Consider the following 27346-nt stretch of genomic DNA (forward strand, 5'->3'; position numbering starts at 1 on the left):
CTGGGAGCCTTCCTCCTCTTCCCCTCCCCCATCCTTCTCTCCCCTCTCCTCCCCCTATGTGTTTGAATACTCAACGGAAAGGGGCAAAGAGATATTTTACCCTTGGCAAAGACAAGCCACCCTTCTCTGCCAATATACTGTACTGTAAATGACAATTTACCAGCTATCAACTCCTTGTCATACAGCCACAGCTGCACTGTGCTGGCTATATTATGTTAACTCTACTTTATAATAAACATCTGTCAGTCCAATCAAGGACTCAATTCTAGTAGAGTTCAAACAGTTTACTGCCCTGTAAGGGTGCTTGGATTACAGGGAATCATGCAATAACACTCCCTAAGAAAGGCCATTTTTTGAAATGTGATGGTCTGTTCCCATAAAACTAGTTATATTTGCACATAACAGCATTGACCAGTAAGAGAATAGTGCAGTGAGATAATAGAGCCCCCTCCCCCCCTCCAAACACACACACATACATATCATGATCACACAGTGCACTGACTGAGCTTGTATTGTGGTATATGGGCCATCTAATGTCTGAGGGAATAATTGTGCATGAACACCTCTTGTCTCATTCCAGGAACAACATATGCAAAACAGAAAGAGATTTTTTGGGCACTGTCATGACACAGCAGATGGACTACAGTGAATGGATCTTGGTTTGCACCCAACACACTTACACACACTCAGACACACACACACACACCCACACACAGACACACATACATACACACACACACACACGCCAGACACAGCTGTGGGTACTTTGAATAACTTGTTATGGCGATAATCTCTTTGCTTTCTTCAGTAAAATGCAATGAGCCATCGTCTCTCCCCACTAGCCCACATCCCTGAGGCCACACTGCGAATGTTGTGGACTGCCACTGTGTTCACCCCCAGAAATCTCATGCTCCCTGTATGGAACAGCAGTCTGTCCACCATACTGTCACCCTCTCACATCAGAAAACATCTCTCCTGTAGTGTCATGCGACTGACCTCCTGACCTCATTCCACTCCAAGTCTCTATTGAGTCAAGAAGGTCCACCCCAAATTAAACTTGACGCACACAGTCTAAGTTTGTAGGAGTGCACCTCAGCTACAGCAAAAGTATGAGGAAATGCATTTATTCAATGAACTGTAGGTTGTTTTAAATGCAATTTCCTTTAATTTCTTGAAGAAATTAGAGTTATGAGTTTAAACCTGCTGTGTAGGAACAGCAGAGACAGAAAATTAACAGCTGAGTATACACGTGTGGGCCCTACCATCTTAAAACGGCTTATCTTCTGTTCAGAGACAGTTTTATACAGCTAAAACAATTAATGACTCATTTTATTAAGAAGCATAAGTAATAAGAGGTTGATCAGTTGCTGGGGATGCATCTTACACATTTATGTGAAAGATGGGAGCAATACTATGTATTTTACTTAAAGCAGTAACCTAAACAATGACAGCCGACATCACATCGGCTATTATTTGTTTAAACCCATCATTGAAGTAACTGAAGGTGTTAAAGAGAGTCTGGGAATAGGCATAAACCTACTACGTAACGCTTCCACACAGCGTCGCCCTTTAAGAGATCTCGTCTTTCCATTCGCTTGATGACGTCAGGGCCGTGAAGGACTCCAGCCTATCCTCCTCTCTAAACAATCAAGGCAATGGTCCTGGCAGAGCCGTGCTTGCGAGGGAGACTTTTTCACTGCAAAAGCCAGGGAAACATTAATCGTTGAAATGAACCAGAGCCCAGCAGTCGCTGTGGATTAAAACGGAAACTTTTACGATGGCTCTAAACGTAAAAAAGTAGCCAAAACAACACCAGAACGGACCTTTAGCAAGCAACTAGATGCACAGGCACAGCTCATTTGCGCGAGCCGAGCCATCTCAACCCTGGCTGCAGTCCCAATTCCTCAGTATTTTAACCGAACTAGCATCCTAAAACCTTTTTCGACTTTTGTTTGCTTTCTGTTTTACACAGTCAAAGTCCGTAACAATCCTTACTCTGAACGAATTATGGCAGGGAAGCTGACATCACAAAGCACGGGAATACTGCTCGTGACAGCCAACGTTGGATCGCTTTTTGAAGATGTGAGTTGCTGCGACGTGTTGATGAATGCTTTCTATTACAATGTGTCTTTGCTGCCTATGTGAACCTTGGTCTGTTGTAGCTGTAGCGTTGTTGCTGTTTCCCCGCGGAGATTTTAACTAATCCGCCAATCTGTCAGATAGGTTGCAGTATCCTACCGTAACCACCTTACTTGTTTGTAGGCTACGAGCATAATCACAACGTGGGCCCGTCTCGGCTCTAAAGATTTACGTTTTGCTGCATGTCTTTTCACGCATTATGAAGACATCGGTTAGGGAAACAAGAACTTGATTAACCTCGTTTTGCCATTGATGTTAAACCGATATGTTAATTAGTCTCTCAGTTTAAAAGAACATAGTGTTTCTTACCATGGCCTACCTAAAACATTCTTGTGACAGCATGCCATCTCCAACGGTTTGAAGAGACAACTGGAAGATCCTTTTGAGTGTCGCCGTTCCTCTTGATGTGTTGACTATCTACACGAATGTATCTCATATCTTCAGATAAATGCAATATATTATGGTATGTCGTCAGTATCAAATTCATAAATAATACGTCTGCACCAAGGTAACCCCGAGAAAGTGAAACCATAAGTCTACACTCTCGAGTAATGTGCCATTGAATTGTAGATGTGTTACACTATTCATTACATATGGTCTACTTAGTAATTGTAGGTATACATGATCTAAAAACACATTGTTGATTTTATTTGAAAGATAGCTTTAGAAATGTTTCCCTTCAATGATGACTCAAAACAAGGGCACCATTAGGCTATAATTAGTTTAAAACCACCTGTTGATATGTGCTATATTGCAGCTTGAGAGCATCTTAATGAATTAACCAACTGTGTCCTCATGGCTCTTATTGTTAACATGGCAACTCAAACACACTACAAATTTATCTTAAATGCTCATCAATCTACAACTACAAGTCATGTAAAAGTTTTGTAAATGCTTAAATTCAAAATGTAACTGTCTAGTAATAATATCTCCCAGTGATATTATTAGTGAATCTTAACATACACTAACTGTTGGGCTTGTGAGCCTTGCTGTGTTTATCAGAATTGTAAAATGAGCCAAGTCAAGAACACATTTTTTTCTTCATCTTGGGATGAATGCTTACAGCCAGTGATGGCAAACACCTTGTAACCCGTTCATCCCGTTGTTGTTATAACTGAGGATACTCTTTCTTCTTCTCTTTCTCTCTCTCTCTCTCTCTCTCTCTCTCTCTCTCTCTCTCTCTCTCTCTCTCTCTCTCTCTCTCTCTCTCTCTCTCTCTCTCTCACACTCTCTCTCTCTCTCTCTCTCTCTCTATCTGTGTGTTTCTCTCTCTCTGTGTGTTTCTCTCTCTATCTGTTTCTCTCTCTCTGTGTGTTTCTCTCTCTATCTGTTTCTCTCTCTCTATCTCTGTTTCTCTCTCTTTTTTTGAGGGAAGGGTTTTCTCTCTAATGTTTGTATATTAATAGACTGCCTGTCATGAACACTGAGCTTTGGATGTCCTTTTTGCATAGGCTAGCCTACATGTTTGTGCTGTGAGCCAAAATGCGCACCGCTTTAGCAAACACGTGTGTTTCTTTTAGAACAGATGCAGTCACCTTTGCACAAAATTTGTCCAAACTCCACACTGCTCATGGCAACTGAATGGACTCTTTGTAGATTGTTGTTTGTGGTGTTGTGAGACAAATACAGAGCCTGTAAGAGATCACAAGGTTTGGTGTTTTGGTTAGATGACCTTTACAAAAAAAAATACAAATTATAAAACACAGATGGTGTTGGAGGGTATGGTCAAAGACAAGGAACATTTGCCTACTCAAACTAGTTGACGGCCTACATAGAAAGGATATTAGTTTATTTTAGTAGTGTAGTCCTTTCCCATGGTTCCCCTAACACAGATCCAGTGACAAAATCACGCCCTCTGACACTTGTTTTCTTAGTAAAGACACTGACCATTTGGCTGCCCCTTACGTTCCCTTACGTTGTCACAGCCTGTTGTGTTATCATAATCATTCTCTTGTGGCAACTGGTAAATGAAGGTGGAGTTAATATAACCTCACTGTATGTTTTTTGTTTAATCGGCGGCGAGGAAGACGTGTCCACATTACGCTCCTCTGAGTCCCGTTAATGTCAAACATTTATCATTGAAAGGGACCAGTGGCAAAGTCAAACATTCACGGTTAGGCATGTTTCAAATGAAGACAAACACCTCTTTCCAGGTGCATTTCAAATGTAAAGGTCAGGTGTTAATCATTATTTACATTTGAGAATGTCTTGCACGCCCCTTTTTCCTATTTATTCAAAGTTAGCTACTGTGTTAAAGGAAGTTGCGCAACTCTTGGTTGTTATAGTGTCATACAACAGCAGTGGGCCGTTGCTGCTGAAAAAAGATTAAAGTTGATGAAACAGAACTGATGAAAGAGAATAACAATCGGTATAATTAGAAAAACAACCTATTTCCTTACTGAGTAATGGCCAACTCCTAGCCATGGAAGAGTGATAGCCTTAACTGTGTGACATAAAGAGCATAGGGAGTGTTTTCTAAGGAGATAGTTGCAATACTGTGTTGTGTCGTCTGAACTCTGGCCAGGGAACAGAGGGCACCTCTCTCACTCTGCCTCCTCAGATATAGGCTAGTCCACCATGCAGTTGGGGCCCCTCAATGGAAATGGTGGAAATCTCTTCTCAAACATACATCACACTTGTGGACTATTGAGGACTTAGTCGAGTAACAAGAGCCTTGGACATCTGTTTAACCACCTGTTACCGATATGTCCGCCAATCCATGTCTTTTCTTTTTTACCGTAGTCTGTGAACAGTGATGTCATACCCTAAATGTATCCAGTGCTCACTCTGGACTTCAGTTACCCTGGAGATTGGGGCATGGTCTTGCCATGTTGCCATTTTTGGCTCATGTACCGAGTTCTCGCACCCCGCATCTGCCTGTCTGCACCCACTGTTGCTCTCTCTTTTAACCCCCTCTCCCTCACTTTATCTCTCCCTCCCTCTCTCTCTGTCCCTCTCTTTTACCCCCCACTTTCCTCTCTCTCTCTGGCTCGCTCTCGCTCTCTCTCTCTCTCTGGCTCTCTCTCTCCTTCCCTCTCAGGCATCCCCTAACAGCTCATTAGCTCACGGCATCAACGTTTGCTAATGGATCCAGACCCCAGTATGCTGGCATTTATACACAAGTAAAGATGGCATGAAACTGAGGAAAACCTGTTTTAGATGTGCGCTCTAGTTTCAGTCCGAATGTATCCTAGCCACTGTAGCTTCTCAGCATCTGACTGTGAATGCTGCCCATTATGGAGCACAGCGTGTGTGTTCTGCTCTCAAGACTCCTTCACGTCACCACTGTAGGTGGGCCCTCTACCTCTCTGTTAACAATGGGACAGAAGCGTGGACATGGGATAATTATTTTCTGGGGAAAGGGTTAATTGCATGGTGGGTGCTCTTTAATGGGGTGGGGGGGGGGGGGAATTGAGTGTGGAGGTTGGAGGATAGACTGGGATGCTGGGATATTCAGAGCAGGTGAATTAATTAGGCCTTCTGTCTGTGCCTGTCATGCTTCACAAGGCTGGTTTCAGATGATCTCAAAAGTCTCTTGGCTTCATCTGTCTTTGTCCTGCTCAAGAGAGCTCCTGTTTTGAGTTTCATGCTGCAGCCAGAGATGAAAGTTTATGAAAGGCAGATCAGATGATGCTATTTTGATGCGCTTCTTCATTCTAGTTCTGCCCCCTCAGATAAGGAAATTAGATTTTCAAAGGCGAAACTGGAGAGGGGTGAAATGAGTTGGCTTCCGAAAGCCAGAATAATCAGCATTGAGTTTGCAGAGTCCTCTGACACTTTTTCCTCTAACCTGATTCCTCTCCACTCACATGAAATTACCAGCCTGGCCATTACTATTTGATCATGTTAACTGTTAAATATGAATGCATGGCTCAAGGGTCTAGAATATACCTTGATGATGCTGTGATTATGTTATGTTGTTATTGTGATTATGTTATGTTTATTTAGCATTAGGATACAGGAATTTGATCTGTTATAGCTTAGAAGAGGCAGTTGAGAAGCACTCTGCTGACTAAGGATGGGTTCACATGCAGCAGTCAAGCTTGTTTCAAGCATTTTTAGAATTGAATGGAATCATTTGCCATTAGCCTACTTCCTGAAAATCTGTTTAGTTTACAGACAACTTAACATTTGTCCAACTAAAGTAGGGTAAGTCCTGTCTTGACCATTGTCTCCAAGTGAGGCATTCAGAAACCTATCTAGGACAAGACCTAAGATACTTGTTTGCTCACAGGATTGTTGAAAAAAAATCATATCTAAATGGAGTTCCGAGGGTTAAAACCAATTTAGTAAATACCATCCCACTGCAGTACCAACAGCCTTGGTCATAATGAGTGTAGTTATGGCAGAGCCAGAACCCACCTCTGCCCACAGGCTGCTGATGGCTTCAATATGGAGGGCCCTCGAATGAGAGGAGGTGGGTTTGTGTTGCATGGGAGGTGTTTCCTTCGTTCTCAGCATCATGCAGTCCTCTCCTCCTCACCGTGTCATTCATGCGCACAGCTTGAATGCATGACTCAGAGTTGTCACATTCTGGCTGCCAGTTGGCAGCTTTCTGAAGGAGACCCTTTCCCACAAAGCTATTTTAACCAGATACCTCCCTGTCCTCCTCTTTGGCTCACGTCTCTTCTGGGTTTCTGTGACCATGTAAAGTCTGAAACCTCAGTCCAGGATCCAGACAGCACCAGGCCTCGGTGTGAGTTGGACCAGTGGGCCCCTGGGACTCTCCCAGTCAGTCGGGTCACTATGCCCCTGAAGAGCAGTAGAACTGGACAGAACAGCCAGGCCTTACTGACTGGATGATTAGCTGACTTGAGCCAGGCACTGATGGTTAGGTTGTGTTTCAAACTCAAGGGAATAAATTGTCCACTCTCCCCACTGGCCAGATCTGCTAATCTGACCTATGAAAACAAGCAGGCAGTCACTGGACTAGACTGTTGTTTACAGTAGTGGCTCAGGGGAGTGATACACACTCACTCACAAAGACACACACTCACAGGCAGTGTCTACTATTTCAACCCGTCCCAGTGGTAGGACAGGGCAAAGTAATGACTGAGAGCCTTCATGAACCTTCCCAGAGTTCAATAGCCCTCCTCAGGAGGAGTTGATAGTGAGGTGAGTGAGACAATGAAGGCCGGGCCCCCGCGGACACAGATTAGGACCTGGGATACAAGGGGGAGTGTCGCAGAGGAGCTGGCCAGCTTGGGTGCCTTCCAAGAGCCATAATTATCCAGAATGCGAAAGCTTGAGAGAGAGAGCCGTCCCTCTGTCCCCAAGCCCAAGGACTCATTCATGAGAGTCTCTGGTGGCAGAGGAGGACTCAGCGCTATGATAACCCTTATAGCTCAAAGCAAGAGGCTAAATCAGCAATGTGGAAGCCTGCTGTGTTACTGTGTAGTACCGTACATGAAGGCTGTATTGCTCACTGCAGTTTCTGCTGCTTTTGTTCAGTGGTTAGCCTGCTTCATGAGCCAGTGGGTCATTATCAGTTAATAGTTCTACTTTACTCTGTGGTATCACAAAGACTATTTATAAAACTGGGTTTACTTAGAGCAATTAATCATACACTTTTAATATACCAGATAAACTAGTAACTGAAAGGGTTATTTTTTGATCTTGGCTTAATTAGTTGTGTTTTTGTATATAGACATGTTATGGGCCCAAAGCAGCCTCGTGGCCCAGTCTTGCCATGACTGTCATACTGAGGAGAGGAACTCCCTGTTTCAGCCAGGCTACACATGGTGTTTCACCATGTCAGGGCTTGCTATCCACTATGTGAGGCTGGGTGTAAGCAAGATTTCTAAAAGTGTTGAGTGGGTGTGTGTGTGTGTGTGTGTGAGAAAGAGCGTTTGCTGTCTTGTGTGTGTGAGTGAGAGAGAGCCAGGATGTGTTTTTCACGCCTAGCCCGGTATGATGAGTTCTTAGCCTTAGGTGACATCAGGGGGAGTGATGTGAGAGTGAAGGCCCCGGTTAGGCTCGGGCTATCTTAGGCTATCTTCTATGTCAAGACTTCCTGGTTCTGTGCGTGCTAGCATCCCTACTTTCTCGTTTCACTGAATGTGAGGCTAGAAGGGGGGGAGGGAGGGCTGTGGAAATAGGAGTGGGTGTTTCATGAGTTCAGGCTGGGAGTTCACAATTCGGTGTTGTTTTCCAAAAGAGTTCATTTGTTACTATTTCCTTATGGTTTGCACGAATGTACACTGCAGAATGTCACTCAGCAACTTCAGTCATGCGTGTGGGCAAGGAAACATGCAACGTAACAATACGAACATACCTGCGACTAAACGCATAATTACAACAGGCTGTTACCCAGGTCTTTATAAGGCATCCGAGTCCTGTCCTTCACCAGAACTCAGCACTTTTGGCTCAGCTCCCAGACTTACCGTGGAACTCTGAAGGAATCAATCCATGCAGGCAACCTCCTCAAACCTGTTCAGGAGCGTGTTAGACAGCAGACTCCACTGAACACTTTTCCCCAAGAAGCATACTACCTTCTCCTTCTGAGACTCCTCTCTCTGTGTTCAGCTGATGACATACAGTACGTGTCCAAACTCGCCTGGCGACAGGAATGTAAACACACAAGTCCCTATTTTAGGCAGGTAAAGGAGTACCTGACTGTATGGGGTGTGTCCATGCTTGTCGTAGCGTGAGCAGCATGCAATTCTGTGGGTCTAAACGTCTGTGTTGGGAGGAAGGCTGTGGCCCAGTAGTATCCTCTCTCATGTCTGTGTACAGTATGCTGCTCCAGGTAAAAAGGGTTCGACTGGATCATCACAGGAAGTCGTTTTGACAAGAGCTTGTTATTGGTTGTTACCACCATGTTTGAATCAATCACAAGCTCATGTGTATCGGACATCTGACAGCCTGGCAGCCACCTCCTTCTCTGCTGTGTAAACTCAGATGTGTGTTTTGACGAGTTGCAGTTGTGTGTTTGTCTCTCAAGGTGCACGTCCAGTCTTGTGACCTCTTGCGATGTCAGTACTGGTTTGGCACCTTGGATGTGTTAAGGACACTTGTCAGTTTGTCAGTGTTACACACACAGCTCTCTCTCTCTCTCTCTCTCTCTCTTCCTCTCTTTCTCGCTTTCTCTCTCTCTTCTCACCACGCTCAGCCCTGTAGAGTAGAAAAACAAATACCGAATGATTATGAAAAGCCTGCCCACCTAATGTATCTCCTGGAAAACCGACTTGTTTAATAAAGGACCAGGCTCCTCCCACGCGGCTGCAGAAGACGTCTCCTCGGCTACCGGCTTGCCAGCCTGGCCCCTGAACAGCTCCCCCTCTACCGCTCCATTGCACAACCACACCATTTGGTTTATTTGTCAGCTTAAGGAGGTCTTTTGTGCTCTGCTAAGAACAGTACATAGAATACTGGAAATAGAATGTCATTAGTGTGTGGCTAGACAGTATTCGTCACACCCAATCAGTTTTCTGTGGAAACATGGATTGTCTGTTTGGGTCTCTCTATCTCCCTGTCTCTCATTCCCTCTCTTTGTCACAAACACACACACACACCAAGAATTGTGTTTATTCATTCAAGAGCTTGTGCTGGAGAAGGCTTATTGTCCACACCATTCCAGTGTGTCTCTTTCCCAGCAAGTCCATTGTTTTGTTTGCATGTGCAGTTCAGCAGCAGTATTGTTTTGTTAACATGGCAGTTCAGCTGCAGTGTTGGGCTGTGTTGCCGAGTTATTAAGACAAGTTCGATGTGCCCAGGAACACGTTGCTCATGTTCCATCTCACTTTGCAGACTTCCTGGAGAGAAGTAAACCATACTGTATACAGAACACCTGGACTGGGTTAGTTCATGTTATCATGCCATTTCCTTTACCTTTGTGTGTGTGTGTGATTGTGTCACGTCTGCTGTGTTGGACAAAGAGATATTGGTGTGGTTCTGGGCCTGGCTTCCCTCAGCAGAACCATAACAGAAAACTCTCTCAGATGAACATTAGTATTACGCTGTCTGACGTTCACAGGGTGCCCATTTAAGGGAAGCGGTTCTCTAATGGAGAAATCCATAGTGAAACAATGTGCGCGCACACCCACCCACACACACTGGTTGTTGGCACTCCCAGGAGAAAAATCCCCACACGGCTCCTGTTTTATGTCACATGCCTCCTCAAAGAAGTTGAGTTGACTTCTCCTATGCCCATAGAAGACTGTGTGTAGCTGATCCATAATGACGATGTTTACGATGGTTGCCAGTTGTCATGCTGTATCCAAGTTGCCAATGCTTGGGGGGTTTCCTCGGTGGAGAGAGTCAGAAATCACGGGAGCCGGCTATGGAGGGGGAGGGTGAAGGAAAGAAAAGGCTTAATTAGCCCATCATTACCTCAACTATGCCTGTTCTGCTTCGGCCTGGAGAAAAGCTTTCAAGACCACCAGTTAAAGACCACACTCAAACCAGACCTGCTCTGCTTTAAGGTCCACCCAGTGCTTAAACCCTTAAACCTAGCACAACCCTGGATGACATACCCATCCTGAGCCTTAGCCAAATACAGACTAACTCAAATGCTATTAAGTTGGGGAGTAACTTCTGTTGGGCTGGGGAGAGTTAGTGTGCTTGAATCAAAGCCTGTCCTAAAGGTGTTTCTGGAAAACGTTGCTGATTTTGGGGTTTCCCTGGGCTGTCTCCAGGGAGGCATTGAAGGAACACAGTGTGTACTGTGAGCAACGATACTGCTGACTGCTCTGCTGTGTGTGTGTGTGTTGAAGCAGAGCTACGTGTGTCTGTCCATGTTCCTCTGTAATGAAAACACTAACCCTGGGATTTTAGGGAACGTTTTTTCCATTGTACATGTGTATGTGTGCGTGTGTTTGTGTGCGTGAGTTTGAGTGTGTGTCCGGGGCCCTCCCTTTGGCTTATCTCCCCTCTGCCAGGTCACTGGGTAACTTAAGGGGTTTATCACTTACCTCTTTACCCAACCTTGTTGACACCACACGCCTGAATTTCCATTCTGGAGGACTTAAACAATACACAACCCCCCCCCCCCTCCCCCCTCCCCTGCCGCTTGTCCCTCTCTCTCCCTCCTTCTCCCCACTAGGGGCTATTTTTAGCCCCACTCCACAAATGTATCTTTGTTGAAGACATCCTTTTATTTCATTAGGACCAGCGAGGAAAAGGACCCCTTTGGCCTAGCCTTGGGAAACACTGTGACGGCAAAGAATCAGTCCTCGGGCTAATTTGGGGTGGGGATGGGGGGGGAGGGCTTACAGTTTTGGAGTCATTGGGCATTAAGCAGAGATTTGGGTTGTCCAAACTATGCTTCCTTGTTCTCGCTTGGGAGGATTTCCCTCTGGACTCTGATTGGTCACCCCCTTCTTCTCCCCGCATATGAATGCTTTACTTCCACATTCCTGCTCTCTGCTTCATTGAGAAGCCCTGGCCCAGCACATGTTCTGTTGAAGCTTTATTCAGGGTTTTCATCTCGAAATGTTTTCTTTAGTGATTGTTTACTGTGTAAGGCCACCTCCTTGTTCTAGAAGGCTTTCCACATGTCCGTGGGGCTGATTCTCTAGATCTATCCAGTTTACAGGACTGCCGGGTGTATGATACAGATCAGTTTCCATTTGATTTAAGGAGCAGACAGACGACCCCCCCCCCCCCCCATGTCCACTGTCTCTCTTTCACAAACACACACATGCACGTTTTTTGTAAGTGGTGCCCTTTCCATCTGCCGCTGGTTTGTCGGAGCCTCTCCAGACAAGTGGCCACCACAAGGCTAACTGACTGTGCCAGCCTTGCCGGTGCTTGCCAGCCCAGTCCTCATACCAGCCGGGCAGATGGTGGCCAGAGCCTGCATGCGTTCTTACTGGCCGTTTTTAGGTAAGGAGAGGCAGTTTGACTGGAACAAGATAAACGTTATCTCGAACAGTAGCACTTAAGCCCACCTGCAAATACTCATGTTGTCACGTTCAGGGTTAGCCCTGTTTGCTTTGGAAGTGCATGATGGAAAGCGGGTAGAAATCCTGAAGTTGCCTACTCAAGCCTCACTACTTGATGTGGTTAGATGGTCAGCATTTTGTGGAAGAAAGGGTACCTGACCTTCGACCTACCTCATGCTTTAATAGAAGATTATAGCCTACTCATCACCCATCATTTAAGTATGGTATGTGTGTCTAAGTGGTCCATATACTATACAATTGTTTAACAGTGACCGCATACATGCTAAAAGTAAATATCAAGACGAGCAATCTAAAGTTTTACAAGTTTACCTGCAGCTATTCCACGCCTGTGTCAAAACATGTCCAGACAGGTAATACACATTAGAGTCTGAAATGACGAGCGTTTAGGATCCCATAATGTCAGGTCCCTCTGGGCTCCATCCAAAGCCATGTCCCCCCCTCCTCCCCTGAGTAGCCCAGTCTCCAAGCTGAGGCCTGGCTTGGTAGCAGACTGAACTGTTTGTTCAGTGGCCTAATGTCTTGCTTTTATGACCAAGGGGCTGCTAGCCCACTACGCTAGCCTGGCTATCAACTTGCAGCCGGTCGGTGTCGCCCATTAGCGGAGGTCCAGACTCTACAAGGTGACCGAGGTTTCTGGCGGACACGGCGTCGACGGTGACGCTACCCGTCTCAGATCCCAGAGGATCAGGGTGCCATCTTATCTGATTGGCTAGTGGTGAAGCAAAGTGGAAGCAGTGTGAAAAGAGCCCTCGAATGGATAGCTGGTGTCCGCTCCAAGTCTTTCTTTCTTTCTGTCTGTTTCTCTTTCTTTCTCTTTTTGGTGAGTTGTGTTACTGTCTCTCACGGCCGCTCCCTATAAAGTGTGAGCATGTCTTGAGTTAAATCCTGGTCTGTGTGCTAGTTCTTTCTGTTCACAGGGTCAAAACAAATCGGATTTTTTGACCTGCACTTGTTTTGCAAGCCGTCATAAACACTCACGGCTATCTGCCGTACGGACTCCAAAAGAAGCATAAACATGGCCTGTGCGAGGTCATGGGGAGTGACTGCTTCAGAAGGTACAAGAGGGCTCCAGGAGCACAGCAGGCTGCCCTGGTCTGGCGTTCGCCACGTTCCTCTCAGACACTCCCGTCTGTCTCTCTCCGCCGGGTGGGCAGGGGTGGGAGTGGCTCCTATGGCGGTCAGCGTTTGTTGGCACAGCCGGGATCTCCGAGAGCGGCCTTTATGTACGGCGACAGCTTCTTGAGTCATCCTCGACTTGGATCTCAGCCCCCCCCCCCCCCCTGCCCACCCCGGTCATAAGACAACTTATTTTCGCAACTGTGGCTATTTAGATTTAGAAGGTGTTTTTGACTGGATGGTGCCACTGTGACAGGATGTTCTTTCACCAGGATGGGACAAATCACACATCTGGCTGGATAGGGACTGTGCTCCAGAGACACTTCTCCCTGCTGCTCCTCTTTTTCCTGCATCAACCCATTCTGTGTGTGTGTGTATGGGTGGGTGTGTGTGTGTTCTTTTTGGAAGGGTTTTACATCTGGAACAGAGAGATTAGACTGCACTTTGTCTCTGAAATCCTGTTTACGCCTCCCCTCATGATGCACTCTGCATCCTGTGTGTGTGTGTGTGTGTGTGTGTGTGTGTGTGGGGGGGGGGGTTGCATGTGTGTGTCTTTCCTCTTACTCTTCATCTTTATCTTGTGAGATGGCCAGGGTTGTCAGGGAGATGTGTTTAGAGGGGATGATCAATGAGAGGAGACCTCTGCCGTAATGGGTGACAGTCTGGAACAATCCGGAGTATTAATGAGCCTTTGAGCCGAGAAGCAGGCTGCCGTGCAAGGTGACAGACAGCAAATACACGGATCCCTGGAAACGGTAAACACTGCAAGGGAAATACAGGCTTTCTTTCAATTCACTTCTCACGGCTTTGTCAATATGCAAATAGGATATATGGAAGTCACTAACAGTGTGACACATTTTGAAATTCTCCAGAAATGTAGCCTTGCCCAAACACTTTCTCAACTGTTGCTTTCTTGTAACACCAGCGTAGTTGCGGTTGCAAAATGCCTTCATCAGAATTTCTAGCTGTATAGGACAAGTGATCTCATTATCTACAGATGGACATTCTTTGCTCACATTCAAGTGGGGAAATCCCTTTAGGTCACTCATGACACGTTTATAATCTGTCAAGTACCACATGATTCAAATAAATGTTTTGTAATTGTCTGTATTCTTAAACTCCTTCTGGAGTTTCCCCCAGCTCTGAGTTCAGATGTTCTTAACCAGTTTGTGTTCAGATGTGTAGGAAAAAATATAGGAAATGACTGGAAATAGCTTGGGAGTGGCCAGAGAGGGACTGGGAAGCAGAAATGATGAGGGGAGGGTGAGGGAGGATAGAGAGACGAGGGAGAGGGTAAGAGTTCAGTGACAGGACCGGTCCATGGGAAATTACAGTCAGGCATGGGCACACAAGCATACACATACACACATACACACATACACACACAAGCATACACACACACACACACACACACACAAAACACCACGCAGAGTGAGCACTGAGAAATAAGCCCATCCCTCAGAGGCCTTGACCCGGCCTGCCTGACTGACCATGTCTGCTCAGAACTGCCCAGTGCGTATTCCTCAAATAGGTCTTATCCCACTGAGCTAAAGCCATGAACTTGCTGTTCACAGCCAGCTCAGTGGGTGATTGGCTGAGCCTTACTATGGCATGTTGTTACTAGGTTCACTCTTGGCACAGCAACTGGGAACCTTACGCGTTGAGTTTGGACTGTGGAGGGTATAAATCAGGCTCTCCTGGTGAGGGATGGCTGCAACCCTGTGTTGTGGAAACCCAGCGGTTACTCTTCTGTTTGTTTTGGGAGGTTTGAAGCCACGTATCTTTAAGGTCAGTGCCTAGGGGAGCTGTCATTTTAGTGGTTCTTGAGGGATTTGGAGATAGCCATCCATATTTTCGTCATACTTATTTGCTACTAGGTCCATTTTGGACCTTGGCAGAAGTGGATGAATTGAGCCTGTTTTTGTGATATGGACACCGTGTTGATCTTTCTGTTGGGCCTCACAGTACCCTGTGGAAAGAGTTGAGGGGGGTGCTGTTCACTCTTTTAACGGTGTCATGGAAACTGCCCCCCTTTCCACCCTTTCTATCACTCTCATTCTGGATGCCCCATCTATTTTTCTCTCTTCTTCTCTCTCTCTTGCTGTCAGTCGGGTTCTTGCTCTATATTGCTCTCTCTCTCCCTTAATCTCTCACTCTGCCTCTATTTCTCTCTACTTCTCCCTCACCCGTCTCCCCCACCCTCTAGCAGGAAGAACCCAATTATAGAGATATCAGGTCCAGGCAGAAAACGTGATAGCCTGTGAAATGTCTTCCGCGACACACAGAGACAATGTTTGTCCTTCACCAATACAAACAGGATGCTGCGTGCAAGAGAGCAGAGAGCGATAAGAACCCATGGCATCTTGAGGGGAAGACGGCGGCAAGAGACTTTTGGAGGACAGAAGGCCAGAGGTAGACCATCCGAGAGGACAAACTGTAAGGGGATGACATGATATTAGATGAGTCAGAAGTGGGGAGAGGTTGAAGGAAGATGAAAGTGTGTGTGTGTGTGTGTGGGGGGGGGCTCGGTTGAAGGTAGATTGTTAGCTGATTGGTCACCAAGAAAGGAAGTTTAATCCACTTTGTTACCTGAGAGGGAATGTGACCTTTGCTAAAACTGTACCACATAGCATCTCTATCTTTCTTAAATCATTTCCTGCTAAGCATGTCCTGATAGTGAAATATGTAGTTCACTCGATTATTTACCAAGAAATCTAAGAACATTTGAGAACACCTCTTTTTCTGCCCTTCTGTGTTCTCCAGCAATGCGTGTGTTATGTGCGTGCGCTATGTACGTATGTGTTTTTGTGGGTTTGAGGACAGGAATAGCCCACATGTTTGATATGGGAGGATTACGAATCTAGGACACGGCATTGCCAAATAAGAGATCTTATGTACTCAGACTTATAGTAGACATAATCACTTGTTATCCTTCACTGAGGAGCAGATTATGCACCTGTTTCAATGGCCCTGTCTCTATTCATGTAAACTTTTCTTCTCTATCTCTTTCCTACCCCCTTATTCTTGGTTTTTCTAATCAGTCACTCCTCTTCCTCTCACCTTTCATCTGTCTATCTCCCGGGACCCCTGAAAGATGGACACTCATCCAACATAGCCATGCAGGCTCCAGTGGAGACTGGAGACCTCTGTGTAACTTGTCAAAGCCAGAGAAAGTGGAGCAGGCTCGGTGACAGCCTGAATCTCTCTTCCTCGCATGAATTATGCAAGCTTCCAAGTATGGCCTTGTTAAGAAATGATTTCCGCTTTGGAATTGTGAGAAGAACTACTTTTTGAAAGTCAGCGTCCCCTTTTTGTTGTTGCTGGTTGTTAGAGATCACACCTGTTCGTTGTGACCTCGGGGTTAAAGTTGAAAAGATAATGGGTGTGTAAACCTTCATGGATCCTATTTCCCCAACCCACTGACCGTATTCTACTTCAAAGATTATTGTTGTGTGACAGAGCAGGGGATGATGGAACAGTGATGCGGTATAGGATCCGAACAGTGTTTCAACTGTATGGATGAAACGTGTTTCATCTGTTAGATTTTTTCTAGGACGTTCTGTGTGCAGATAAGAGTTTTCAACTAAGTTTATCGGGTGCTTTTGGTTGTTGATTGGGACCAGGTCACATTTGGTGTACGTGTGTGATTGTGCATGTGCTAGTGATAGGGTCAGGTCATCTGTTTTTTGACTTTAGGATGTCTTGTCCAGTTGAAGGATAGGCTCTTTGTTTTCCAAGCCAGTGGGGGATTTCCTCCTCAAGACACTTATCTTCCTGGTCTAAGAATGAGCTTCCACCAATCAGCATCTGCTAACAGGGCTATTTTTGTGTGTGTTGACATGCTATTGTTCTTCAATTGGTTGAGGTTGGGAATTTTACATATGCAAACTCAACAGCTTTCTAAGGTCAATGACATAACATGTAGGCTTGCAAAAAGTAAGTGATTGTAGCTGGAGAAACACTGAACATTGTTAAGTCAAAGTGTGCTGATAATATCAAGACGTTGGCTATAACTTCAGTTTCTGCTCCTTAAAAGCAAGATACTAAGCAGGGTAGTAGTCTCTAAACACAGGGATTTTACCTCAGACCTTTACCTGGCACAGCTTCGAAGATCGAGATTGAACCTCTCCGCATAGTTTGTAGACATGTAATTCATGTGATTCGTAAGACTTGGCTAGTTGAGCAATCCATACTCCAACACTTTTTGTCAAGATGCTCAGCAAGTTGTAGGCCTGTGCTACCTGACACTTTGACTTTGTAGTGATGACCAGACTTTGTAGTGCGGCTTTTTTTAAAGATTACTTTGTCTGAAATAACATGACCACAATTACACAAGCCCTTTAAGAAAACCCTATCAGTCTGTTCATAGTTTTCACCCTCTGCAAACAATAAGTCTTAGCCAAGACATAATTGAACAATTACATAAGACAAGTGTGGTCTCCTTTTGTTAAATGGACAGGATTGTTATAAAATAGTAATACAAATAGCTTATTGGGCCAGAGAGAATTTTGGCCGAGGTATTTAGCTGTTTCATGGTGGGGCATTGAGTGAGTGTGAGAGAGTGGGGATCAGAAGCAGGTAAGAAGGAAGTATTTTGCGGTAACGCATGTCTTTTTATTTTCTCTCATCATGGTTTGTAATTGTGTTGCTGCGGGCTCGCTGATTCAAAACCAAGATCTCTTTTGTCAGTTGTACGCTACCTCAGTTTCACAATGTATTTCCCCTCACAAGTCCTCCCAAACATCACGCATTTCTGGTAAGTCTAATCAATAGATATGTGGCTTCCAGACACCCAGTAGTCCACTGCTTTTCAGCTCAGATACTGTTCTTAATTCTTCTTCTCCCAGTGTGCTTCAATACTGTCTCCCTGACCGAGCCTGAAGATGGGACCCTCAGGCTGGAGTGAGCCAGTTTTTTTGCCTCTTCTGGTCAGACATGCTCTCTGTGACTGGTCTGCACGTGGTCTGCACCCGCGCTCTAAATCACACACCTCTCTCCACAGACTTTCACTGGCTTCTGTCATAATGCTAGCACCTAGGACCCCCTCAGTCTTTTCTTACTACGATGTTCTGTGACTAAAGTGTTACTGTTTGAACAGATGTGAGGCGTAGAGATCTTGATGTTTCAAAGTTGTGCTTAGACTCTTTGGTGTTGTGCTTAGACCTTTGGTGTTCACTTAAGGGAAAGAGACAAACAAGTAAGCCTGTTCATACAATCATGTCTGTTTTTTTCTCATACACTGCAAACTCTTTGATGTTTTTCCATCTTGCTGTGGTGTGCAGAGGTGTTAAACAGTAGCTGCCTGCAGCATGTTAAGAGTGGGAGACCTAGCATCTGTGTGGGGCACACGTGGAGCAACTAGTGTTAGAGAAATACTTGGCATTCTGAAGAACCTCTGTTTTCCCATGTCATTTATCTAGCCAGTTCAGGTTATTTTTGTCTTATATTAACTTTTTTTCTGTCTTCCAAAATAATGGTGCCAACAAATTATCCATGGAATTTTTAGAGCAACAGTACAGCTGTGTGTGGGCTGACTGCTGTTTGCAGACTGCTAGGTGGTGATGCAGACCTGTTCTGCAACCACGCAGCTGCGGTTATTCTGAATGCTGTAATTTCTTGCCCTGATGACACTTATGCTCTCAGCCCAGCTGATTGCAGTATTGATTCCCTCTCAGGGGGTTGTGAGTGTGACAGGCAGCACATCCCTCGTTGCCTCGAGGAAAAGTATCCTCTGACTTGAAAACCACAAAGTAACCTAAGGTAGACCTCCAAAATCCCAGTCCCTCCAGGCCTCACTGTTGTGGGGGCAGGGAGACCCCAGAGGAGACAAGCTCATTCCAACCTAAGGCCTCATTTTAAACCCTCTCGAAGATGGCCTGCTCTAATTAATTCTATAATGAGCCACCTTAAATTGTATTGCATAATTGAGTGGCAAACCCTGTTAGACTTGTCACTCGTTCTCCTCCTTGACGCCATTCTGGATCTCGAGGAGCAGATGACTCGTACAGGGCCGTTTGTTGTGCCAATTAGAGCTAAGGACCCCCTCCAACGCCTCCCTGTGGTCCCTGCTGGTAGTCCAGCTGGCTCACCCGGTTCCCCCCACCTCCCTCAGTCCCTGCCTCAATCAAAACCCTTCATCTAGGGAGGGTATTTTTAGACAGCCACATGCTCCCCTGAAAGCTAATAACCTTCTTTTTACTGGTGTGTCAACATTCACAGGCTGTCGATCTGTTCGAGATATAGTGTCACATCCCACATTCCGAACCACCGAGGCATAACATCTTGCTACCATGATACCCTAATTCAAGAACATGATATTCAAGCATGACTGTAGCAATTAGCAGGATGCAGTATTTCGATGTAGTTTATTTTGTGTGCTTTACAGCCTAGATGTAGATTGTCATTCACAACACTGTGTCCAAAATTAACTGCAAATGGGGCTTTTTCTTCTGCATGTTCAGGGCCTTTGGGATCTGTTTTTTGGAACAGCATCACAGCCTAATAAAAATAGATTCCCACTGTGAACTTTTGAAGACACTGTTTTGGTTGGGATGCATTCCAAACATTTGTAGTGATGGAAGCCATTGGCAACATAGGCCTATTGTCTCATGGGAAATTCTGATTTGACAAGCAGATCCTTTTATCCCTGTCTGTATAGACGTAATGAATTCATTGTGCCATGTTAGATGAGAATTGATCCTTACTCTGGACAGCAGATTTCGGAATGTTCCGTGAAGTCCTTTCAGAGGTGTGGGGAGAGGCAAGGTGAGAGATGATCTTTCAACTCTGGAGACCTTTATCACACCTGACGTGTGATGAAGGTCACATCCTCCAATCTCCTTTTCTTGGACCGAGCACAATGGACTGACTTTCACACCTAGCCTCTACCTGGCCTCACACCGAGCTTCACACCAGCCGCTCACCAGCCTCTCCCTGGATGCACTTATCCTCCACACACAAGCACAAAGTGATTATTGGTCTTCTGTCTTTGCTCATACCTGTGTATCTAAGTGGCTTATTTGAGGACTTTGCCGTCTGCACATTTGCTCTGCTCAGGCATTGATACCAGGGCTGTTTGCTGCGGTCGCTGGGTTCGGAGGGGGAAGAGGAGGATGTGGCGGGAGAGGTGGAGGAGGCAGCAGCCAAGGAGTCATGTGAAGGGATTTGACTTTGCCCTCGTCCAGCCTGGCCTCTTTTATAGTGGAAAGTGCAAAAATAACTCCAGTAAGAGGCTTTTATTGCATTTCTTACACCTTCCTCTGACACACAGGATGAACAGCTGACACCTTCCACTATTTTACCCAGTCGTTGCTCAGAAAAGAGGGAGAAGGGAGAGAATTGGAGCTGCCCAGGTGTATGGGGGTGTAGGCAAGGGTGAGAACTGGGTTTTTCTTGAGAACTTGAGATGGAAGAAAAGCAGTGGGTGGGGGGTGGGGGTGGAGATGAGTAGAGTTTAAGGGCAGAGATTGACGTCAACTAAAACAAGGGGGGGGGGGGGGGGCATGAGATGGAGTGAGAGAAAGAAAATAAGAGAGGAAGGAGTCATGGACCTGCTCGGCAGGAGCAGGCTCATGTGGTGCCCACGTGTTTCCCAGCTGACCAGCGGGCTCTCTGTCTGCCAGAGCTCTGTCGTCATCTCCACGCATATCTAGGTCCGCTTCATCTGCACCACAACCGGAACACTCCGCCACAGAAAGGAGAGCTCCTCAGCGGCTAATAAGAAGACCAGGGGTCACTCGTGACCTTGGATTTTGTCCAAATGTTTCCTTTTGTCAAAATCGTTTTGTTGTTGTTGTTGTTTTGTCTCCTGTGAAGAATAATGAGAGTTGATGGACATACGGTAAAATCGTGGCGCCTTGAAGCAGTAGCTTGCTTGTTGACGAGTGGGGTTTTCCAGGGGCTCATAATGGATCACTGCACGGTGTTAACTAAACGGAGGTGTTCCATGTAATTACTTTTCACATCTCAATCCAAACCCCAGTAAGCCTCCTCGGCAGGAGGTTGCCATTCTGTGGTCGTTAGTCAGGGCTTCTCTCAACAACCCTTCCATGGCTGCTTAAAGAATACGCCACTTTGATGACAGGAAAGTAGATCTTCACCAAAGCTTGAGTTGAGTCTTTAATTCCCAGAGTGGTCGGAAAAGTAGGCCGTCGACTGCAAAAACGGAAAAAGGGATGGGCAAAGAAATGAGAGAGTGGGGAGGCCATGGAGAAAGAGTCAGAGCGAGCGTGAGAGCCCTAAAGAAAGGCTGTCGTCTATTTTTACTTTGCTGCCAGTGTAGCCCCGTCTCTAATTAACAGAAAATTAACTTTTGATAAGCTGTGGGAGGGCCACGGTGCAGGACTGCAGATTTAGTGCTGAGGAGAGGACCTGTTCCTACATTAGGTCCATTTGTCTCTGGGGCCCCAGCCAGCAGAGGGCCTCCAGGGGGCCCTGGCCCTCCTTAGGGCCACCCTACCAAGGTCACCGTCTGTTCCCAAGGACCTGAGCCATTGCGTTCGGCAGAGATGGGTCATCTTAATTAGCACAGGGCCTCTAGAACGAGTTTTTGTCAAACTCAGTGTGGAGCCAACTTTAGCTTGTATGGACTTTCTTCAAGTTCTGCTGTCGTGGTACTGGGGGGAGAGACCATTTTCCTGGCAAAGACGAGGGGGTTTGTTTGTAAAACTGTCGACAGTGTGGTTTTATTGTCTTATTAGTGTCTGACAGTACCCCTGGATGAGTAGGGGGTTCTTCCTCGTTGGTAACACACTACAGATGTGGTCAGGGCCAGTTGACACGTTTTTGGCTGTGGAGGTTCAACGATAAATTTGACTTAATTAGTCCAGGGGAGCCGCATGCATTTGGTATGTGTCAGTGTACATCGTTTCTATACACAGGGCTCTTTGAAACGGCAATCACTGTTCCTAGAGGGATCTAAACAATGGAAAGACCTATAAATATCCCACTATTTAGGAATGGCCTGCTATGGTTGTTTGAACCGGTGGATAGTCCTGTGGATCTGAAGGTCCTGCAGCTAAAGACTTAAAAAGACTGGGCCTTGACTTTGTTTCAAACCCTCCCACGCACAGCACACACACCTTCTTGTTGAACATTCTTCGACTCTTACAGGTGCACATACAGGTACGCAGGTGCAAGTGTTTTTACCACCTGACCTGTCGACAAATGAGGAAGGTGCGAAGGGCAGTTTTGTCCCTCGTTTTTTTGTGTTCTGTGTCTCTCTTCTCTCTTTCTTGCCCTTTTTCTTTTTCTTTGTATGAATAATGACAGGGTCCAGTGCTCATGTCCTTATATAGCCCTATGATCTGATCTGGCTGAGACTGAGGCTAGGGCTGGGACCATGTCTGTCTCTCTCTCTCTCTCTCACTCTCACTCTCACTCTCTCTCACACTCTCTCTCTCTCACTCTCTCTCTCTCTCTCTCTCTCTCACTTTCTCTCCCTTTCTCTCTCTCACTCTCACTCTCTCTCTCTCTCTCCCTCTCTCACTCATACACTTTATATCACTTTTCTTTCTTTCTTTCTCACCCTCACATAAACGCACACTTCACAGACTTCTTGTCACAAGAAACACACACGCACACACACAAACGGCCCTTGTTCCCTCCCAGTTTAGGCCTACCAAGGGTAGACCTGGAGAGACTTAGGTGCTCCCAGAAACAGCCATGATGCCCTAACTAGGTCACACATGGGAGACTGTGACTCCTGCCACCACTGTGTGTCAGAGAGGATCAGCTCAGCCTGTTTTAGAAGTAAAACCAAAGGACTTGTTCATGATCGAACTGTGGATATTACTCTAGAGAAGAAGTCTTTTTTTTTTCTCCCCAGGTTGCCATAGCGATGTGGTATTTTTAGAGTGCAAGATGTAACAGTATGATGCTCTGTTGCTGATGTGACCCAGAGATTCAGAGCTGCAGGTTGTGTTGTAGGCAGGCACCACCAGTCCAGTCCAGATTGAACTCCTCTCCACTGACTGTTCTTAATATAGTCTCCCTTTACCTCGGAATGAACTCACACACGCCAGTTCATCAGACCCAGTTATCGACATGGGGAGATCTTTCCTTAAATGGTAGACTGCCCAAGGCTCTGTCTCGGTTTCCACCCTGCAAATGAAATGAAGTCCAGGGCTGGGGATGGCCTTTTAAAGTGTAGAGAAAGACAGATACATAGAGGGGAAAAAGAGAGAGGGAGAGTAAACCGTGGCGGCTGTTGTTGACATATACCCAGAGCTAACTGCAGAGCCAAAGAGAGATTACCTGATCATTGAGAAAAGCTACTGGAGGTGGGCTGTTTAAACTCAACACCAGCACACACGTATACACACATGACATTTTTTCACTGTGTTATTGCCATAGGCTGACGAGCTTCATTTGTTAGTCGTAGGTGCCCCATCTGGGGGGGGTGTGTGTGTGTGGGGGGGGGCGTGTGTGTTTTTGTGTCTGCTTCTGCGTCTGCTGCTACTGAATAAAATGACGCCCCATATTGTCACAGTTCAGTAATTGTGTTGCGTTGGGGAGTTCACCCAAAGTGTCAAAGACAGAGATGTTTTTGTCAAAGAACAGTGGTTAACGGAAGCCTCTCTCTCTTCTCTGTTTTGCAGCCTGAAAACCTCCAGAAGACATGGCTGAGAGAGTTCTACCAGGTATGAGCATACCGTACAGGAGACACCCTCACACAGAGCAGCACACCGCACAGGAGACACCCTCACACAGAGCAGCACACCGCACAGGAGACACCCTCACACAGAGCAGCACACCGCACAGGAGACACCCTCACACAGAGCAGCACACCGCACAGGAGACACCCTCACACAGAGCAGCACACCGCACAGGAGACACCCTCACACAGAGCAGTACACCGCACAGGAGACACCCTCACACAGAGCAGCACACCGCACAGGAGACACCCTCACACAGAGCAGCACACCACACAGGAGACACCCTCACACAGAGCAGCACACCGCACAGGAGACACCCTCACACAGAGCAGCACACCGCACAGGAGACACCCTCACACAGAGCAGCACACCACACAGGAGCAACCCTCACACAGAGCAGCACACCGCACAGGAGACACCCTCACACAGAGCAGCACACCGCACAGGAGACACCCTCACACAGAGCAGCACACCGCACAGGAGACACCCTCACACAGAGCAGCACACCGCACAGGAGACACCCTCACACAGAGCAGCACACCACACAGGAGCAACCCTCACACAGAGCAGCACACCGCACAGGAGACACCCTCACACAGAGCAGCACACCGCACAGGAGACACCCTCACACAGAGCAGCACACCGCACAGGAGCAACCCTCACACAGAGCAGCACACCGCACAGGAGACACCCTCACATAGAGCAGCACACCGCACAGGAGACACCCTCACACAGAGCAGCACACCGCACAGGAGCAACCCTCACACAGAGCAGCACACCGCACAGGAGACACCCTCACATAGAGCAGCACACCGCACAGGAGACACCCTCACACAGAGCAGCACATCGCACAGGAGACAGCCTCACACAGAGCAGCACACCGCACAGGAGCAACCCTCACACAGAGCAGCACACCGCACAGGAGCAACCCTCACACAGAGCAGCACATCGCACAGGAGACAGCCTCACACAGAGCAGCACACCGCATCAGTATGACCTCGTTTAGACCTGCACAAGACCCTGTCTAGCACACATTTTCAATCCTAAGTCACTGACAGTGACAGAGCTGGGTGGATTCTCTGTGCACGCCCAGTGATGCCACTCAAGATCTGGAGACCAGGACCAGGAGATGGTCGTGTCGGTACACAATCTAGACACGCACACAGCTTCCCTGTGACTGTCTGTGTGGTTGCAGGACTTGATCAGCCCTGTCATGAGGCTGGAACCACACAGCGCAGGCCAGAGTCACATGAGGCTCTTTTCACAATGTTCATAGTCTACTGTATGGCTGCTTTCATGTGCACTGTGAGCCCAGTGAATGCAAGTGCCGATGGCCCTTTGACGGTCACGTTTTTGTCACTGGAAACGGAATCATTGCTGTTGTTTCTCAAGTCTGACAAGTTCCCACTTGTGGTGAGTGTGGGCCAAATATTGAAAACCTAGCCGTTGTTACGTTGTGCTCTATGAATGCACGACTATTAAATGTCCTGCACTCTTATTTGACTGCGTGTCGTCTTAAGTTGGAGGAAACACAAGCACCGTCGTATCCTTTGATCACACCACAACATTCTCCACTGTGGCATGGGAAGTGAGGCTACCGTCAGTTTGACAGGTGCTCGCTTCGTAATGAGAAATAGAGAGAGACGGGCATAGACAGTGGCAGAGATAGGGACACAGGCAAGGGGGGGGACATGGACACAACGAGGGGGACATGAGCATAAGGGAGGGGGACACAGAAATAAGTGTACTGACAGAAAAGACACCAAGTCATCCAGTCTCATAAAGAAGCACTCCTACCATTATTTCTGTAGTACCTCGGGTCATTTCTGCACCAGTGAAAGTGACAACCCACTATCGGGTGCCTTGGGCTGGTGCTGGTCATGGCCCGCTGGTAGTCTGCCAGGGTCCTCTAATCACAGGCTACTGCCACAGGTCGCCACTAACTGTAAGAGGATTTGGCCTGGGCTTATCCTAGGTTAACTGCATGAACACACACGCAGTCACAGCCACTACTGCGCAGACTGTCTCTGCGTTGGCCTGGTGAGCCGAGGGAGCGTTTGTATGAGGTGACCTCAGAGATGCTCCAGGGTCAGTTTGGTCTCCTGCCTCTGGTCCCTGGGTGAGCCTGCTGGGCTGTTCTTGTCAGTGAAGATCAGATCCAGGATCTGTTAGGTGGAGGTGGTGACTCTCTACCATGTAGCTAGAGGATAGGGGCAGTTTGAATGACCTGCCTCTGCTATATTAAGGTCATCTGAGAGCATATATTTATCTGAGTTCTCAAGCAAACAAGGTGCAATCAATATTTTCAGACCTTTGTATCCGCACTCACACAGGAAATCATTTGTCTCACTTAAGGTATTTTTCTCTCACATGGTTTGAACAGGATGCAAGTTAACTAGGTTTGGCTAAAACAAACAATAAACAGATTTTTGTTTGTGGAGCAATTGTAAAGACGGTCTCTTATTTGGGACATGCTGTAGGTAAATACATATGCGCACACACACACACACATTTGTAATATCTTGACACACTCCATTTACGTCAAACTTACATAAAATGTGAAAGTATGTTGAGCACAGGAAATGTGTGTAGTGGGTTTGTGTGTCAAACCAGCCCTGGGCCAAAACACACAGAAACCAACATGCATTTCCCAAACCAGGATAATTTGACTCCCCTCTTATAAACAAGAGCAATGCCAAACATATCTGTGCAAATACTGTCTATTCACCATTCCTTTTTTAATATGTATTTTTTAACCATGTGGTTTTGTGACAAACATTACACACCCGGCAATGTTTGACTGAGTCAGGTAGCCAAGATGATGGTTCAGCTGTCTGTCTGCTCATCTGATGGGTGCATGGACACGACTGAGTCTCACCACTCAGAACTGGGTCCGCCTGGTCTCAACCACAGCATTTGGAACCCTTGTCTGGGCCCTGCATGCTCTGGCGAGTTGATGGCCTCATGATTTAAATGTTTGTTTTGATTTGTATGTGGGAAAGGGAGGGGAAGAGAGACAGACACAAATGGGGTAAGAGATAAAGAGAGAGAGAGAGGGAAAGGGAGAGAGAGATTGTGAATGGAGAAGCCAAAAAGAAAGGGAGAGAGGGAAAGAGAGAGAGAGAGAGAGAGAGAGAGAGAGAGAGAGAGAGAGAGAGAGAGAGAGAGAGAGAGAGAGAGAGAGAGAGAGAGAGAGAGAGAGAGAGAGAGAGAGAGAGAGAGAGAGAGAGAGAGAGAGAGAGAGAGAGAGAGAGAGAGAGAGAGAGAGAGAGAGAGAGAGAGAGAGAGAGAGAGAGAGAGAGAGAGAGAGAGACACACACACACAGAGAGAGACACACGCACACAGAGAGAGACACACGCACACAGAGAGAGACACACGCACACAGAGAGAGACACACGCACACAGAGAGAGACACACGCACACAGAGAGAGACACACGCACACAGAGAGAGACACACGCACACAGAGAGAGACACACGCACACAGAGAGAGACACACGCACACAGAGAGAGACACACGCACACAGAGAGA

The 27346-nt window shown here is 46.6% G+C and overlaps 1 protein-coding gene across 5 annotated transcripts in view; it reads left to right on the top strand.

Moving 5' to 3' along the window:
- The first annotated feature begins 1624 nt into the window (after positions 1–1624).
- The window catches only part of inpp5a (inositol polyphosphate-5-phosphatase A), a 100060-nt gene continuing 74338 nt past the window's right edge, over positions 1625–27346 (top strand). For 2 of the 5 annotated variants that reach the window (XM_084710098.1, XM_084710096.1), the window contains exons 1-2: positions 1626–2082; positions 23759–23800. In XM_084710098.1, the coding sequence (XP_084566224.1) occupies positions 2008–2082; positions 23759–23800 (117 nt within the window). In that variant the 5' untranslated portion in view covers positions 1626–2007. Of the gene's footprint in view, positions 2083–15246; positions 15597–20292; positions 20385–23758; positions 23801–27346 lie in introns of those variants that run through there. The other 3 variants (XM_084710097.1, XM_084710100.1, XM_084710099.1) reach the window with 3 other exon arrangements.

Source organism: Hypomesus nipponensis, chromosome 11 (genome assembly GCF_054491055.1).
Source record: "Hypomesus nipponensis isolate SF chromosome 11, ASM5449105v1, whole genome shotgun sequence".
NCBI lineage: Eukaryota > Metazoa > Chordata > Actinopteri > Osmeriformes > Osmeridae > Hypomesus > Hypomesus nipponensis.